Below are 19,878 nucleotides of genomic sequence, written 5' to 3'. Positions count from 1 at the left end.
CTCTACTGGGTCAGAACAGACCCACCTCACAAACTATTATTGTATTAGTCATTTTAAGTGCATAATGATAATAATAGTTCAGTTGATCGATTTTTCAATGCATATTGTATGGCGTTTCGTGTATACATACATACGTGTCAGCAGAGTGTCACGTAACAGCTCGTTTTACGAAATTCCTCGCGCGAAGCATGAATTAATGAAGACACAAGACGATGAGCAATCAGCTGTTCGTAATGAATATAGCGGTTTTGTCGTTCGCTTCCGATCGACGTGATAGAGAAAGGGAAAGAGAGTATTACGTCGAAACGACTGCGAATTTCCGGTATTATTGTGGAATCAATCGGTGCGTCAGCACGGAGGCGAATTTGCATGTGCGATACCTTTTGTGAAACACGTGTTGTATGCAATAACGCGGAGAAATGTATGCAATTACATCAGGAAAATTCCTACGCAAGTAGATTCGCTATTGTCCGATGGTTTGCTCATAGGAAACAGTCAAACTTGATGACATGCTCGCTCGTCATTTCACGCTTTAATAGTTGCGATGAAAAATTAAAAATAATTGCGGTCTTTTACTTCGAACTTTCTCTTTGTTCATGCTGAAATTAAATATCGAGGTATACCCCTCTCGATGAGAAATAATTATTATACTGTGGATCTGTGTGCAAATTGGAAATGTTGTGCGTCGTTGATTTGCAGGATATTGGAGCCAAATAGAGATTTATTTTCTTTATTAATAATGTTAATATATATGCTGAAAAAATATATATGGGTGCTCTTAAATTCTTTTCGGTTTTAAATGTTACGTGAGCATTCGAAATAGTAGAAACCAAGACGCTTGCGAAATTGTATACATTCACTGTTTTGTTACTTTTAGAAGACTTATTCATTTCTTCAATCATCAGGAATGTCTGACAAAAAGGTTCCATTAGCTTCCTGAATGTTACACCACTCTTCACAGGTTCAGCTAAAAACTTGCATGTAAGAAATCTAATCTGGTTTTCTTCTCACGCAAGCATTGAAGCATCGTAAACTATTACATAATTGTACACATACCACTATCAGGGTGTGAGATCTCAATAAATGCTCTCCGCTAATCTTTGCAACAACTTCCAGTCTGACTGACAGTGTTAATAATCAAATGGAACATTTCTTAATGCCTAAACAAATAAGGGTTCTTGGATCTACAGATTAACTGCGATTTCTGCAAATTATTGTTGAGGTCGTTGGAAATTTATTAGGTGTAGCAGTCAACTCTTCCTAAAATTAAAAATCAAATCGTTTCAAATGAAAAATCAAATATTAAACCTTTTTTGACTATATTGTCATGACAAAGCTTCAGTTTACTCGAGCATGCATTTTTATATTTTAGGTACTTCTACAATGGTAAATGGACCTTACAAATTGACGAAAGCAAAAACCATTTGCACTAATTAATACGATAAACTCTGCTCTTTATAATGGTATAACTTACGAATACATTCAAATAATAGTAAGTAAGTACTAATCGAAAGGTGTCAACTGTTAACCAATACAAGTAGTTCCAACAAATTGGTCATCCTCAGCAGGTGGGAAAGATTGAACCGCAGAAAACTGCAATTATTTTAACACCGACTTAATTATTTAGTGTTGAAGTCTGCAGGCGACATACTCAGAGTTTCTCCTAGTCTCGGAAGCCGAGAGAATCATCCTCACCGAGGCTCATAGCAATTTTGCTGCCGAGACCTCGTTAACCTCGGCGAAACGCCTCGTGAATTAATTCGTTGCCAGCTAATGATCTAAATCGTTACGTCAGCTTGCACAGTTTTCGCGCAACAATCCGTTTCGAAAACCCAACCATCTTTGTTCTGTTAAAACTGCAAAGGTTCGAAAATCGTCGGCGCAAAATGGACCTGGAACGATCCACGCATTCGGGTCACACAGTTTCGTACGTGGGACCGGTTGCGTAAGGCAATCGAGACCGCGTATTACATAATAATGATTATGTACGAATCTCATAATCAAGCTAATACGAATTGTTCAACGACACTGGTCTCGCTGCAGCCTCCGTTCCCCATGAGAAACAATCCCGACGCCGATCATGGCCGAATTATAGCGCGATCAGGTCTTCTTGGAACTGATCTTCTTATTTTGCTGGACACCGGTTTATCATTGCATCAAGGTACTATTGGTTCTGGATAGTCATTGCATTATGTCCAACCTCTAACAGTCACTGAATTTCTAATAATAATGGATTTCAAGAAATATTTCTAATATTTTTAATTCACGATTATTGAGATTATAAAGATAAATCCATGAGGAATTATTCTATTATTTCTTTGGGTATATATCATCAATTCATCAAACTAACAGGTACAAATAGTTGCGCTCACATTTGAAGTCATTGAAGTCACTCAATCTCTAATAATAATGAATTTTTAGATATATTTCTAATATTTTTAATTCACGATTATTGAGATTGTAAAGCATCCATGACGAATTATTCAACTATTTCTTTAGGTATATGTATATCATCAAACAAATGGCTAAAAATTTTGACAGACCCATTCTCATGCGACGCGTGGACGACGCGACGCGCGTCCTGTATCAAACTCTAAAATCGATTTGTACAGTACAAAGGATTCTAAACAATAATGAAGTTATTTTCCATGGTGAACTCAATTTAAAAGTGCCGGCTGTTTACACGTGTTACTGGCCCCGCTGTGGGGAGCAAGTGGTTTAATGATCGTCGATTGGAACAGGTTTCTGGATCAAGGACCGTAATCCTCCCCTCGCGATGGGGATTAGGCACGTTAATTAAATGTCGCAGCGGGCCGCTGCGATAATCCGCGGCGCGATCGCGACGTCGAGGAAATTGATTGTGCGAACCGGCCGAACGTCGATTTCTCTTCCCATGCAGCTTCTCCTCGGGGAACAATCGTCAGACTGAATTTTTCTGCTGATACCTGCTACTATCTTCCGCTTTCTTCCGTGCTCGTGGGAAATCTCTTCCTCTCGAAATTGTCGAAACTTTACACCCCGGGGCGATAGAAACCATTTTGCATCGATTCAATTCAGACACGTGGAAAGCGAAGAAAGCATGTGATGCTTCAATCTTGTATTTTCTATGTATAAAACGAAACTGTACACATTACTGGTCGATAGCGTGAAATCACTGTGTGAATTGGCAGAAATAGATACACGCTTGTTAACCTCTTAAGTGGAGAGAACGGATATATCCGTTGTGGTAGACAATTGTTTCGTTCATTTCGAATATTTTGTACCTTAAAAAACACATTCAAGTTCAATCATGCATTTCCGTACATACTATTGAACATAATTGAACATAATCTATGCAGTTCAAACAGCCGTAGTATAGTAGCGAACCTCGTGCAAGAATCTTTTACTGTTTAAGTTGCATCAAGTCATCAGTTTGCAATTTTTGTAGACGTATTATAAGAGAGAAACTCGAATCAAATAAAATCTTATTTTCCGTGGTAGTACCCTTTGTAGATCTGAAATAACTGAAAATCGTACTGAATTCTATCGTATTTTATATCTTAGCAGTTGTTGAAAATTTTCAAAAGCCATAATTGCATAAAGATCCGCAGTCTAGTAATCGCAAATCCCTTCATTTTTCGTTCATTTATATTAGTAAAATAGTAAAAATGTTAACTGCGAAAATCGTTTATAAAATTACAAAATAATAATGAACGATATAGAAGAATCCATTACTGTTCACAAGAAAAATTCAACTTGTTTATATAACTGTAAAATCCATTTTTCGATCATTCAAAAATGGATAAAGTCATAAAAATGTTAGCTTCGTTTAAACTGTTTAAAATCTACAGTATTATTATATATTGAACGACATGCAAGACCCAATCCTTTCCCATCTACAAAATTAATTTAACAAATTTAAATTGCAGCAAATTCGTGTACTTTCCATACACAAAGCATAAAAACTCTCATATGGACATTATTAATACAAATTATGAATGTATCCGACATATCTAAAGAAAATTTTTCTGAAAATCAGAGTGACTCTAAATTTTCTAATGTGATATTGCAGCTAAGTCTGAGGTCTTTAACAAGTCGTTTAACAATGAAATAATGACTGACAATACGAAAATCGCAAAGTACAGTATAAAGCAATGGGTTGAGTAGATGAAAATCTATGGATCGGTCATAATCTGGTATAAGAGAGTCAAATCACGTGCAGGTTGCCTGGTATTGAGAGATACGAAATCACGGCGCCAATGTGCATACACGGCCCTTTGTTCGATCATCTTTTCCGTCACGTGGGAGTATAAGCACACGCTGCCGCATATCGTCTCACGATTAACGAGCGCATTGTAATAAATTAGGAATTATGACGCTGTGCTCTCCCTCTTTGCCCTCAGATCCTTTCGCCCTGGTGCAATTGACGCGCTGCATTTTCCTACGGCGACCCTCTTTGCCATCGACAATTCGATGATTACGCTTCGTGATGGATAATTGCGCACGAAGGATTCGAAACTCACCAAGATCCGTGGACGATCTTCTTTTGCCAACTCAACAAGTTCATCCTTAACAACCACGAACATTTACATTACACGCAGATTGCGAATTTTATTTAGCACTAAATATTTAACTAAACATTTAACACTAGACCGAGCACCAAAAACAATTGAAATGTTTTAGCTGACAAAAATGATAAGGCTCTATTTATTTTGATTTCGTGCAATTTTGATCGCAATATGTGCTTGAATAAAAGAACTTATTCATTATTTCACTTCATAATTTCAATAATTGTAAAATTAAAAATATAACACCAAATATTTGACCGACAGTGGTAGGTTTAGTGTTAAAGAATTAAAAAATGTTGTAGTATTTTCATCAAAATAAATGTAGAATCGCGTGACATCCTTATCCATAAATGAATATCTGTGCAGCGTCTGTGTCCTGTAATCAATGCAGATGACTTTTATTCAGCGTAGAAATCCGCAGTCTAATAATAATTGATCAACAGCGTTCACCAGACATCGTTAAAGTTTCAGCACTATATTAAAATTAAGTTAACAACCTGATACAATTTCATTGTTGTACTACGAGCCATAAAAACCGCGAATATTCATGCACAAGGCTCATCGCGGAACAATTGGATTTGCGGAGATGATTAACTGTAGTCTCTCGTTGTGAAATGTGGGTAACCACGTTTATTGACATGTTTACCCACGCTATCGGTTCTCTTATGTATTATGCAAGAGCGCGCATTGTGTAGGCTGTGCTTTAACGAGCATCTGCACTGAATTGGGAAAAGTTTCTGCGCGGTTTAATTGGCCATTCTCGGACCGATTCTGTTGAGGTGTTAATAAGAGTTGGTCTAGCCTAGTTTACAGTGGAATGGATGGTAACCTTTTTGAATTGTGTTTGGCGAGGCAAGTGAACAATTGTACTGTAACAATCTGTGCCGAAATTTGTGTGCATTTTTTGGTACGTTCTGCTAATTAAATCGTGTACTAACAAATGCACGCTGTTAAATGAGCCAAAATGAAACGTGCTCGTTCATGAAAATGACACATAAGTGTGTTACTCTCTCTGCGAGCTCAAACACCATGAAGGCGAACCGGCAAGCTCATACAATAAATTAATTTCGGTACAGTTCGTGCTATAAATGAATAACGTACCTTAAACACAATCGACTTACTTTCTGCAAACTGAAAGACCATAAAAGCGTCAGTTGAACCGCAAAGTTCGAAAAGAAAAGGCTTTCACCGATCGGTTTCCAAGTGAAATCTGCAGATTTTCATGCAAGCGACTTGATCACGATCGTTGAAATTGCCTTGGAAAGAGTAACAGTCCAGAGAGACGAGCTGGAAACCCGGTGCTTATGGTTGTTCCTTTCCTCGGTTACGTCACGTGGGAAGTTGGGCGCATAGGACGCGCTAATGCACGGCTGTCGATGACACGTACTATAAAGCTAGAAAGAGCGACGCGTAAAGTGAGAAAAAGAGATAGAGATAGAGATAGAGACACATAGATAGGGGGAGAAAGAGAAAAAGAAGTGTGCCGCGTTAAACTCTTACGTTTAAGCCACGTCCACACCGAGGCGAGACGAGCGGGGAGATCATAGATGATCGCAAATTGTCCGCAATTGGCAGGAAGTCGTGGCAAGGGGGACCGTGTCTACGCCCCCTCGCACTCTTTTCGCCGTTCATTAGCCACCGCGTTTGCGGTTCCATTTCGCTCGCCTCTACCGAATTGATTTCAAGTACGATTAACCCTGCTACGCGAATCCCTGACGAGAATCTCGCGCGACTTGTCGGCCACCTGTACTGGAATCTGATCGTCTAATCAATACCAGAACAGATGACACTTCCTCTTCGCGAAGAACGATCTACAAATTGTTCATTCTTTATGGACCTAACAGAATTTCTCTGCGGAAACAGGCTGGGGGTAAACTGGGAAAGAGAGATCGGTTGAGGCAGTGGCCATGTTTCACCTCGCCTGCAGCTGTCAATTTTAAATTTGTCGAGCATCTAGTTCCATCTTGGACGTGCATTTTAGCCGAAGGGAATCTTGGAATCTCGAATAGTAAAAATTATATAACCCTATCACTAAATGTCTCTATGTGGACCATTTTGCACGGTTACAATCAACCTAGATGAAGCTGGCAATTGGTTGCAGAATGAATCTTGAAAAAATCTTCCGCTAAAATATCTGTTATCCTTAGTAGTAAATTCACACCAAATTTCAACTCGATGGGTAAATTGGTTACTTATTTCTTATGAGGAGTGACTGAAAAAATGGTCACTCCCCATAAGAAAGTTTTGAATGCTGCATTGCTAGGTTACACGAGTTAATTTGTCATATGGACAAAATAAAGATTTCCTGAAAACGATGAGTTGGCAATCTTTTTAGGATCGATGCAGTACGTGTAATGACGTCGCAAACCAAAAGATCGTATACATACATATTAGACGGCATAAAAATATTCTAATTTATTCCGCCTAGTATGTTGTTTCAAAATACGTGCAAATGAACTCGAAATAAAGATGAAGAGTACAGTGCGATAACAGAAATTCACCAATTCATTCCTGCAAGAAAAGCAAACGGAAAATGAGATGACCGACAAAGGCTATAGGTAAAGTCGATAAAGTTATCGATAATTCACGGTAATTGAAGGCTGGATTGTCTTGTAAAAATCGGATTCGACGTGCTTATTTCGCGAGAGAGAGAAAGGGTCAAGAAGCTGATATAGCTCTCGGTTCGTTATCGTGGAACGTCTGTGAGCATTATTGTGGTCGATGCACGGCGCGATGTTGCTTATTGGGTTGGAAAGAAAGTTCGTAACGTTTTCAAATTAAGAATCGAAGAGAACACGGGAAGTTACCTCGAAAATGGCAAAAAGTAATAGAACAGAATGGAAGAATAAACGCTACGAACTTTCATTCCAACCCAATACTTACCCCAGAGATTGATAATTTTCTGTGACTCACGAATATGATTTCGTTAAGCGAAAAATTGTATTTGGTGCTGTGATAAGGCGAATCAATATTGGCCTGATAACAGTTGGATCGAGATGAGACGCTGAGGAATCTCCAAGAAAACTTCATTCTTGGTACAGTATAGTATTAGTATACTGTATAGTATAGTATAGTATAGTACAGTACAGTATTATACTTCTATACTGTGTTCGCGCTTTTATTCAAGTACGCGGAGTGCATTGTTGTGCATCGTGTAAGGCAAAAAATATTTATCAAAATTGAATAAATTTGTCGTTTTATCCAATAATAATATGATAACATTAAATGAAATGTAGCTACTTATTATACAATTCAGAAAATCCGAAAAACGTTCTTCTTCAACATCGTCGGGGTTTGAGAAATTTTATTTTGAACAACGTCAGATTTATCGGCTTTAAGAATTTTTCCTGCTTCTACCAGAGAATATACTACATGATTGATTCTTTCTTAGCATGTGTGTGTGTGTGTGATTCGGTAGACTCTCCCAAACAAAATATTATATGTATACATTTACACATGTTTAAACAATAATTAAAGAGGGTTAATGCTTTTAAGATGCCATTTTTTCTATTTGTAAAATTAAGTGTCTGAAGTAACCGTAAAAAAATATTCGAATCCATGTGAAAACTCTATAGAAATAGTTACCGAAACGCAAAAGAGAAAATAAATTTTGTTCGAGGGTGTTCTCAATGGAACAAAGATCTATTAAAAAAATTTGTTTCATTATTTTTTTATTTATCCTATGTGATTGGAAGAGATATAAAGCACTACCAAACTGCAATCTATAAGCTCCACGTGACAGCGTTAAGAATAGCAGTGAGTTTCACGGATAACGCGGCGTGTCTTTTTAGAATTGTAAAGGCCCGGCGATGGAATCCATGGTGCACGGTCATGGTATCTTCAATGGGAATCTCTGTAAACAGTGTCGGCGTGTTCGACACACTTTTTTCATGCATTAAACATCATGCGCACGTGTAAATAATGGATCGGTTGGCGCTGGTCGATCCGCTGAATAAAAGATATCCGCTGTGATTTTACTCTCGGTGCATCGTGGCTCGTTCTCATTAGAATCCGGGCCTCCATCTTCCTTTTAGCGGACTCCACTCGCTGTTAGATCGCGCGAGGATCCCCACGTAATTAGGATCAACGGTTTCACTGAATTGTCAACCAGCCTCTGAGAACTTCTAGCCTCACTGTTCAGATACTATCGTACCCTCTAATCTCGGGAACGAAGTGCATTCGTCGCGTGAAACTGAACTAATTTATTCAAAGCTTTTTGCTTGAACCAGATGTCATCAATAGACTGTGAAATTCATTATGCTAATTTTTATTTTCACTGATTATTTTACGAAAGGCGGAGAAAGGAACGATTTGAATAAAAGATAGATAAAAAGGATCATTAAGTTTTGTGGAGCGTAGCGTGCGAAGAGTTCACAGACTCCATCTTCTATCTATGGATTTAATAAAAAGTGCTGGGTTCTTTTGTTTAGAAAATAAGCTGTTGCCCTATTCACTCTAACTATAATAAATATGAATAAACGGTCCATTTTTGTTTACTGTGCAGTGTGCGAGAAGAGTGTACAGACTCCATCTTTTGTCTCTAGATTTATTAAAATCTGATGGTTTCTTCTGTTTAATAAATAAACTATTGTTCTATCGATTAAAATGACTAAAAACCAGTAATTTTTTCATTGTTTGTTTTTCGTAAAAACACTCGCGAAATCACAACAGCGCTGTGAACAGCTGCCTGTTTCAAGAAATCGTGAAATATTCTAGAAAGTATTAACAGGGGAGCAATTTTCTTCATTTCACGAATTCGCAGATATTGTAAATGCATGGAGTTTTTCACTCCAGTCAGCAGAAGGCGCGAATTGCGAGTTTAGTGGCGTCACGAGGACGAATTTCTTTGCACAGGTGAGACGACGTCGACACGAACTAAGAAACGTGACGCGATTATCGTGATCAGTCGACTGTAACGATGACTTTTGACGGTTCAGAGAGCCGTCATTTTCCGCGGTTTTGAAACGCGCAGCTAATCATACAGGAACGGTACCGTGTAATAAAATCGAAAGGAATGGATTCAATTTTTCATATGTGCAAACTGACGGTGTAAACATTTCTAGTGTACTCTGACACAACAGAACATTACCCCACATTTCCTAGGAATTATATACTACTTCTTTTGAAATTGCAGTCCTACTTTATTTATGCTTCTTATATTATTTACTATAATAAGAATTGTGAGAACTGGTCTGGCATGTTAAAAATAGAAAAGCAACAGTGATGTCCAGGAGGATCCAGAGATCATCAGAAACCTCTCGAGTGCTCGATAGATCAGTTGGCGAATTAAAAATACGCGTCGATCTCGAAAGAACGGCCACAGAGTCGTCAGATAGTGATCCTAAATCAGGATTTCGCGGAATCAATAATGAACCATTAGAAAATGATTCATTCTAAAATATTCGAGTTTGGTAAAAGAATTGATACGTTGTAATCCAAAGTGTTACAAAATCACAAAATAAAAATTTTGAAACCAGTCATTTAGGACTCTTTCGCTAAAATTCAACGCGTCGTTAAATTAATATTGCGGATCATTGGGGGCCATTGTGGATCGCGATGTCAGATAAAATGCAATTCTTTTGAGAGGAAAACATGCTTCGAGATTTCCTGCGGCCTTGAGGCCTCCCTCAGGTCTCAGCATGCGTTCGTAGGAAAGTGACGAGCTAGCGAATAGTCCCGTCGGCGATTCTCCTCCACCTTGAAGCGAGGACCCACGCGATCATGATCGTGATCGGGATCTCGTATAGGTGAGAGGCCCCTCTATCAGCTTGCGTATCCCGTTAGGGGACCTAGAAGGCCCAGATGGGGCCAGGGAGCCAATCGCGTCGACCCGGTTTCCGAGCACACCGGAACGGATCCTCGACCGGCGAGGATCGCTCGATCGCTCGATCAGTCAACCGGTACGAGCGGATCGACGAGTTTGCGCGCCGGAAAGTTGAGCCTCGCGCCACTGCTCTTTTCCTACCAAAATGGGAGCCATCTCGCTGAAAAGTTGATCTGTAAGTTCCTAAGAAATCGGAAAGTCAACGGAAAAATCAAGTTCGATGAAGATCGTGTTGGGTTAGCTTAACTAATTAAATGCAGGTGATTAAGCTTCGTTAATTATAAGCTGTAGTTGAGTTTAAAAACATGTAGTGGTCTTCTTCTGTGATGAGTGGATCTTGTTTCTTGTTTAAGATACAGGGATATAGAGGAACAAGAGTGTGGCATTTTCCTGTGGTGATAGTAAAAAACATGATTGTGTTATGTTCGTTTCATTTCTGTTTTAAAAACTGTAATAGAAATTTACTCTTTTCTTGGATGAAGACTCTAGACGAATGTTTATTTTAGTCCTTTTGTAAAGGAAAGTTTGCTATTTTTGCGTGAAGGTCGCAAGAAGAATGTTCATTTTATATTTAGCTAGGTTCCTTTTTAAAAAAAGTAATAGAAGTTGCTATTTTTTGGCGAAGTTTGTACGAATAATATTCATACTATGGTTAGTTTGGTTTATTAAAATTAGTTTGGCAACATTAAAAAATACACATTCAGACTATGCATCACTTCCAGCAGATTTTTCTTCAATTCTCCAACTATGACACAGCTAACAATACGTTTTACAATTAGTATAAAGATGGAGTGTTATACAAGAATTATGTGTACGTAATCAGCAATTATATTCTGTACGTCTTTTTAGCGATTTTCATATATTTTTCTACTCACCACGTTGTGTCAGACGTTGCTTTACAATTCTCTAATTATTACACACTGCAGATTTTCCTGCAAGATAAAAATTGTCTGCATTAATTACAGGAGTTACGAATCTGATAAACATGTTCATACTTCTTCACTTAGGGATTTTAGTAACTTGAAGAAGTGCGGCATCTTCTAATTCTTTCAATGTTCTCGTTGTTTTTAAATCTTCGGTTTACTAAGAACAATTTTTCTAAAGGAGATACCTACATCATGTGTCTCACTTAAAAATGTTCTTTTGGAAAAATCAAATCAGAGGTCTCTGGATCTCTAGACAATCGTGAATAGATGAAATAAAAACTACGAAGATATCAGAACAATTTTCATCTATCTTCTGTCTCACACAATTGATTTCGAATATTTTTGTTCTGCATAGAGATGCGCAGTCTAGTGATCTCACATGATGTTTATCCGTACATAATTTCAGTCTATAAATTTAAATAACGATTTTTATAGATTCTGATGCGTTGCCAATAAATTTCGTCTTCTTCCGAAGTGAGCACCGCGCGGGTGGCCACGCGTTGTCCCACAAATAGGTTTGTCAGCCAATCCGTCACCGTTTGCCACCGCGTTAATATTCATCCGCACACCTGTGATCATAGTTATGTTTACCGTGGTTCCGTGAATCGGTAACGAGACGAAGTCGGAATGAAATAATCGCGGGCTTCGCTCGCTCAAGGCAGCACGCTCGAGCGGAATACGTAATCGTCGCGTGCCCGTCGTCGGTTCCGTGCCGCTTAATCTTCATCTTCTTCTGGCTCTGCTCTCTTCTTCTTTTCATCTTCTACTACCTCTCCTTCTCCTTCTGCCGCTGTTCATCTTATTCTGTCCAATTTCGTCGGTGGTCAACGCGTTTCTTGGTAATTTGGCGCGACGCGCAGTTCGCACGCGATTTTCTTTCTCCTTGACTGCGTCGGCCAAGTCAAGATCATCCTATAATCTATCACGCTCTTCAAGAGTTGATTGATAGTTAGAAATAAAGTTTAGATCACGTTAGACCATTTTCTTGACGCGTACCACGCGTAACGAGCTGAAATAATTGGTAACCCGATGGACAATTAAAATCGCCGCGGGACCACGCGGTGGAAAATTGCTTTGAAAGTATGGTTGCAAGAAGGGAATTACAATGTTGCACTTCCGGTAGTTCCAGGAAACACTGCCAGTCCCTTTGCTGCGAGGATCGGCCGAAGGAACGAGCCATGGGCCGCACAGGATACACGTGCATCAGGCACGTCTTCTGCTCCCTCAACGTTCTCATTTGGGTACGTTACATTCGCAATTTGCTTGGAAACACTGCAGTGCTACCTATTTATTAGTAGACTCTGGTCCTTTATGCATTTCTGGTATTTATACAGTTTTTAAATGCATGAGAACATGCATGGCAACAAATATTATCGACATCTAATTTAACACGTTGACTTTGTAATTGACTTTGTAATTGATATGCTGAACTTTTTCCTCGTTCTAGCTTTCTTTTTCATTCCTCTTTGCATTCATAATTATTTGCAAGTTCATAGAAAATACGTATATTAGAAACTTTAAACCATGCTCAGTCGACCTGTAATCCTTTGGGAAAATTCAATATGGAATATTTTATGATTTCATTGGCATTTAAAAGCAATAATTTCAGCATGCGTAACGTAATATCCACCTGCTAGCATTTTACACAATATCGTCTGAAGTGTCATCAAAACATGTGCGAATGAAAATTATACGAACACCTCACGAAGTCTTCATTTTATTACACAATCAGGAAAAAATTGTGTTTGTGGTATGTAATCCTCATTCTTGGACATTCAGCTATAACAATCGCTTCGACTTATAACGTTTCTATTTTATAACCAGATAGTTTACAAACAATTTTGCTTTTTATTATTAGGATCGAGATCATTCAAGAATTACTTTAAACTTTTGTAGAGCAGCTGCAGCCCTAATATTTACGCATGTAAATGTGTCCTGACACACCTACAATAATAACGAAACAAATTCACCGCTTTACAAACGTGCGGAAAATATAGAAATGAACGTTCAAACGCAGTAAAATCAAATTAACCAGCGTAGCGTAAAGATGGCGGCTCCGCCCGCAGCCCGCACGTCTAATCCCCGATCCCATAAAGCGTAAGATAAGCGTCTACAGTTACATTTTTACGGTTTCGCGTTCGTTACAGCATCTCTCGCATATCTTCTCTCCAGGACAGCATAAAGCCGTATTTTCTGCACGGTTCATAAACGCGCAATGTTTCCTTGAAACCTGTTGCGATCACCACTTATGAATAGCTACGTTTGTAAGACTATTAGCTAGTTCGAAGCGAGTTTTTCCGTAGTGGTAGCGCGCGTTACCGTTAATACTATCATCGTCCATAAAAGCGTCTTTCTAACCGGTTAAAAATAAATATGTATACTCGGGATTCTGCTGACGGTGCACGCGGATCGAAAACACGCGCTCCGTGCCTCATAAAACAGTCACGGTTTCTCGAAGAGCGATTGCAAGGAACAATCGAGTTGATCTTTTTTTTTTCTTCTTCTTCTACTTCTTGTCGAGCTTGCAATCTCGGTCTCGTATGAGAGAAGAAGACGTTGATCAGCACGAACGGAGCCCACGCACGCTCGATTTAAATCGACGAGCATATTGTCATTCCCGACGCATTCCAGCGTCTCTCTTCTCGAATTTATTGTTCCACTTGAAATCGACCGTCTCCGCCGCGTGCAACGCTTAAATAGGACGTTGAACCGTGCTCTATGAGCTACGAACTTACGGTACCGGCGAAGACGCGACTCGTACATGTTCGCGAACGCTCCTACACGATTACAAAGTGACTTTTCCTTGTCCAGACTTCAACAGGTACACTTGTCCTCGCCTGGTGCCTTTCTTCGCGCGATTTATCGCCTCTCTGTGTTTCGAGGACGAGGAGTCGCGGACAAAATCGCCCGAAAGACTCGTTTCTTCGTTGTGGGATGTGCGATTTTTTGGCACTCGTAGAAGACTCATTTCTGACGTTGCCTTTTTTCGTACCCTGTCTTGCGATTTATTGGCACTCGTTTGAGATTGGAGGATTGTAGACAATATAGTCGAAAAGACTCGGGTTTTAGGTTGCATTTTTTGCACTATGTCTTGCAATTTATCGGCACCCGTCCGCGTTTTGAGAACAATGGATTATACCTAACAAAATGGTCGAAAAGTTTCGTTTCTTTTGTTACTTTCTTCGCCCTGGGTCTTAAAAATGATTGCCGCTTGTTTGAGAATGGAGGATTGTAGACAAAATAGTCCAAAAGACTAGTGTTTTAGGTTGAATTTCTCGCACTATGTCTTACAATTTATCGACGTTCGTTTGCATCTTAAAACCGAGGGATTATAGCTCACAAAATCGTCGAGACGACTCGACTCTTTTATTAGTTTCTTCGCTCTGTATCTTGGAATTTATTGGCACTCGTTTGCATTCTGAAGAAGAGGAGTCATAGCTGAAAAATGACTTGAGAGACTCGTTTCTTTGGTTACTTGGAGACTACAAACAATTAGTATCGAAGTATAATGAATTGTTCTTTCATTGTTAACATGCTTATTAGATGCACAGTTTCCCTTATCGTGGTTCTGTAAGTACGATGTAATTATGTAGGCAGACGAATAGTCTGAATTAGTCTTTTGTAACACTAGTTGACATTTATAGCTGCCAACTGCTTTAATTGTGTTTTATTTCGATGATAATGAGATGTAACATGTTCCGGCCTCTGAGGAAGAATATCAAGTTTTGTGAATACTTTTAACGTATGCCAGGAATTACAAGTAGTATATCTTGAAAATTATTTTTATGCTATATTCTTACAGTAGTTTGCCTGTAAACTACATATGTTTCTGTTAGATTCCTGTCAGAAAATGTCTGATTTTCAAAACGTTATGCTTATTTAATGTCACTTTCAACAATCGAACATTTTGTATACAACGATCTAACGGTATATTCAAAATTATATTCAGTTTGAATATTGAATCTCAAGTATTCATCTCAAAAGGGCCACTCGTTCCACCTCAAACCGGTCCGCCATTAATCTTCCATATAATTTTCCAAATTCCTCGCTAAACACTACACGCCCTTAATTACACAGTGGCGACCATGATCGATGACGATTACATGTATGCAATTTCACGCGACACGGGACCAGCCACTAATCAAAGGAAGTCAACGTCGTGTTCCCGCGGCCGTTATCCCGTCGAGATCCTTAACGGTACTCATTTCACGAGCGGCGTAAATCGAGCATCGTTTGATCAGTCGATCGACGTTCATTCAGAGTGCGGCCGATTGTGCCCGTTGATAAAATCGGTGCACCAGCAGCGTAGCAATCGCTATTGGGTCGGTCGAGCACCGTGCTTCCAGGTGATTCCGCTGTCGACGCATATATTGGGTTCGAACTAGTCCGACCGGATCGGATAACCCGCCGTTACACCACAAAGATGCTAATTTACACTCGGTGTGTAACAGTGTCCGCTTGTCTAGGGTCAATATTCCTCGCGGCGCGGCGGCCTCTTTGCGCCTGACAGTTGATTACCCGCTGTCTTATCTGCTAGCGACTGTTCCTGTGAGGTCTTGAGGCGCTTCGCACTGCCATGCCATCGAGTTGACAAAGTTGTTCGTGAACCACCTATGTACCTGGTGTTGTAGTTTTTCTAGCTTTTGTTAGCTGATTGTTTTGTGGAGTTACATCGTGAAAGAGTTGATAGGGAACAAGTAGCTTTATTGATTGGTGATAGAGTTGATAGAGAGGTGCTAGCTTTATTTTTTGGTGACAGAGTCGATAGAAATGTGGTACGAATGAGACAATGATTATAAGGTGTAGATGAAGCTAAAGATTGTTAGAGAAAAATGTATGGCTTTAAAGGGTGTAATCTTTATGAAAAATATAAATTTTCTACATCAAATACAAGGCACTAGAACCAAATAAAAATTTGTTTCTTCCTCGTCTACAAAGGATTAATTCAATACAGTAGAGCCTGATTTTGAATACACTTATGGAACAAAAGAAGACCTTTCGTTCACCAAAATAATTATCCAGTTACTTTTCCGTTAGTTTTCCACTGCAGCAATTGGTCTCCATGTCCAGAGCAACAGTCTAGCACGTTCGTTGAATAATGCAATGCACGATGGTCAAAAGAAATGCTCGTGTACCAATGTGTTCGACGGTTTCCGTGTGCGCTGGGAATCTCGATTATTCAGCGGCTGTGTAATCGGTAAAAAGTGGGTCGTCAACGCGGGAACCACGTTGTCAAGCACTGAAACATAAAATCGAGTCAACGCGAGACCAATGGGCGTCCATTTTTTAAACTGAAACGTGGAGGTTACTCATTTCTATTTGAATTAGAATAACTTTTTTGTAAATGGACCAAACGACTTCAGTTTTTTGTTATGAATTACGAAAAAAATAGTAAATAAATTGTAAAAAGCAACTTTTACTATTTTCAAGGGTCGTTGACCTTTCGAGGAGATCTGCAGTTCAACAATTTGCCATCAACCAGTGCGTAATAGTACAAGTTGCTTTTTACAACAGTTTTTACTGGTTTTTTCGTAATAAACTAATTTGTTCTGACAGAAAAACTGAAGTCGTTTAGTTAAAGCATGTGCCATCAATTACGTGACTGATTGTACACAATGTACACGTTGATATTTTTCAGTTGTTAGAAATGAAGGCTCGATTTACACGTTTCCGAGTCTTTTCGTTTCTCGCGGTCGCTGGCTACAGTTTCAGGGGAAACTATCGTGATCAATGGAACATTGTGGGTCTCTCCAGGAGAACCTGAGACATCTCAGTTGACAGAGAGATTAGAAGGGATATTGACCTCTCCAGGAGATCTGCGGTTTAGCAATTTGCCATCAGATAGTACGAGACGACAGCAGATTAAAGCAATCATTGAACCGAGCGAGAGAAGCTGATTGCGATTTCTACCGTTCCTTTGTGCTTGATTTCTGGCTTTGACCTGATTCCGAGACTCTTGACTAGCGATAACTAGAAGGGGACCCTACTTACCAAGTTAATTACGTGCTTCAGAGTTGATTAGGAGAGCCCCTGTAATTCATTTTTGTTAGAAATTGTGATAAGTAACGAGGGTGAGACATAGACTCAGCATTATGGGGGATTTATTTTAAAAAATGGAGATGTAGTAAGGAGATAAAAGAAATTCTTTCGTGATAATTTTCTTTAATCTACAATAAGGTCACTTCAAGGTCATAAAAGAAGTGCATGTTTTCTGACAAAATATGAACAATATATGTATATGTGCTGAAGTATATAATACAAATGACAATAAATACCTTGAAGTCTCAAGATTATTCGTGAAGAATTAAAAAATAATCGAACGACACAGCATATTTTCCAATTTTATGAAAATCATCAATAGACTGCGGATTCTATGCATTTCTAATTAAAATGAATAGATGAGATACCATATTGTGGAGACATTGGAAGATTTGAAGAACATTATTACGCTATCTCCAACTTATTAAAATTGTTAAACGAAAAAAAGTCATTTTCTTTCAATTTCTGTCTCTTACAATAGGCTCAGACAATTTGTTTTTTATACATATAAAAATCCGCAGTCTAATCATCAATAAGAAATGTCTAAAATTTTCAGAGTGAATAAAATGAATTAAAAAACAACTCAACAACCTGCACATCACAACTTGCCCTTTAACTTAAACTTAAATCATATTTTACCAGTAACAAATTGCAATGATAATCATTTAACTGCTTTCGCAAACGACAGGAAACCTGAAGGTTTGACGTACGTTCGGTAATGATAAAGCAGTTAAAAACAACAGTAAATGCTGTCGATCCTCCGCGACCGTCACGCAAAATCGCACAGCGTGGTCGACCGGTTCCAGACCGCGACGTTTCCTGACCCGTGCAATTCTTCTGTTGCAGCTATGCGCTTGCGGAATTTTGGGTGCGGGCCTCTGGCTCCGATTGGCATACTCCGGCTACATGACCCTGATGCCGTATTACAGTTTCGCGTCAGCTGACTCTTTACTGTTGGCCGCCGGTTGCCTGACCTTCGTGATCGCCTTCTTCGGCTGCTGCGGTGCCTGGTTTCAATCCAGATGCATGCTGATCACGGTTCGTAGAGTTATGTTCTCTTCCGTTGTCGTGGCAGGTTCACCTTCGCTGCGGATTCAGATTCTCTGGTATCGATGATCATTGGCGTGCCTGACATGTCAATGCTTAATCAATGTAGATTTTTCTGCAAAATTAAACTTGTTTGTATTAATTGCAAGACACAGGAACCAGATAGACGTTTATTTATTTTTATAATCATGTTAACCCCTTGCACTACAATTTATTCTACGGTGACTGTGGTTAGAACCCGAGCCCGCGAACATTCTTTATCGATCGTGATTTCCTAGAAAAAGAAGAAAATCTATGTCTATTGTATGCCTATATGTTATCTAACAACTATACATTGACAACAATAAAATAGACTTTTATTTCGATCTAAAGGAAGTTAATCATTTTTATATTTAGTATGTAAATAGTGTCCGAAATTTTCATCACGAGTCTGACACGATATTATAGTGCAAGGGGTTAACGAGGTGGAATTAACACTGTAAGATTTTTAAGGTTATTATTGATAAAATAATAATAATTTTATTAATAATAATTTTTCAAGATAATGATTCATAATCTTCTTGCATATCAACCCATTCCTCTTTTCCTGTGCCACAGTATTTCGGCCTGGTGATGCTGATGTTCCTCGCTGAGTTCATGCTCGGCACTTTAGCCTTCACCTTCAGGGCACACCTGTCTAGAAGCTTGAAGCAGGAGCTGTTATTCGGCATTGAGAAGCACTATAACGTCACCTATAACACAACAAAGGAGCCGGGAACCATCCCTGTCATTTGGGATCACATACACACGGAGGTGAGCAATTTATGGCTGTCAATTGGTGCCTGATCTGTTAATAAGTGACTTATAAAGATGGGAACTGGCATAAGACATTTCTAGAAAAGATACAGTGACTGAAATTGCGACTGCACGGATTCAATTTATTTAGAATCGAATAAAATAAAGTTAATAGGATCCGGTGTGCAAGAATTTTAGACGCAAGAGTTGGTTGAAGTGTTCGGTTTCTTCCATCAACTAGTTAAAGTATTAAACAGCTTAAGTATCGCGTTCCGAGAGAGTAATCGGATGTAGCGAATTATACTTTGCCGTGTGTCGGATAGTGCGAATGAAGAACAAGGGTTTAGTTTCTCCTACTCTATACTTTCGTGTCGTTTGCATAGTTCTCTTTCAAGGTTCCCACCAACTATAATGGATACCTTCGTTTTGAGGGTATCCATTAAACGAATCTGCAGCATCGATTTGATGGAAAAATGCATAGGCGTTTTGTCGACAATATTGCGTTACATCCTGAACAATGTGGCCATAATTAGAAATGGCGGTAAACGAAAACACACGCGACAATAAATTACAGATGCATGGTCAGCATTACATCGAGATGCTTGCGTAATTGGAGGAACTGTGCATTCACTCGTTCACCGGCTGCACAAGTGCATTTAATCCGGCAGGGGACATTCTGCTGTGTGCGACGTGAATCGGTCTACGAGTGTCATTCATTGCT

General features: G+C 39.2%; 1 protein-coding gene across 6 annotated transcripts in view; it reads left to right on the top strand.

Annotated features, from left to right (window-relative positions):
* Positions 1-19,878, top strand: part of Tsp5d (Tetraspanin 5D) — a 34,576-nt gene that overhangs the window by 711 nt on the left and 13,987 nt on the right. For 3 of the 6 annotated variants that reach the window (XR_013008629.1, XR_013008628.1, XM_076420313.1), the window contains exons 2-4: positions 12,421-12,538; positions 18,183-18,374; positions 18,981-19,175. Coding sequence is in view for 4 of the 6 variants with exons in the window: in XM_076420313.1 (XP_076276428.1) it covers positions 12,476-12,538; positions 18,183-18,374; positions 18,981-19,175 (450 nt within the window). In the remaining 2 variants the exon portion in view is untranslated. Of the gene's footprint in view, positions 1-10,342; positions 10,632-12,420; positions 12,539-18,182; positions 18,375-18,980; positions 19,176-19,878 lie in introns of those variants that run through there. The other 3 variants (XM_076420316.1, XM_076420315.1, XM_076420317.1) reach the window with 3 other exon arrangements.

The sequence above is a fragment of the Lasioglossum baleicum genome, chromosome 3 (genome assembly GCF_051020765.1).
Source record: "Lasioglossum baleicum chromosome 3, iyLasBale1, whole genome shotgun sequence".
Taxonomy (NCBI): Eukaryota; Metazoa; Arthropoda; class Insecta; order Hymenoptera; family Halictidae; genus Lasioglossum; species Lasioglossum baleicum.
The sequence above is the reverse complement of the archived record's forward strand: the minus strand, read 5'-3'. Positions and strand labels throughout refer to the sequence as shown.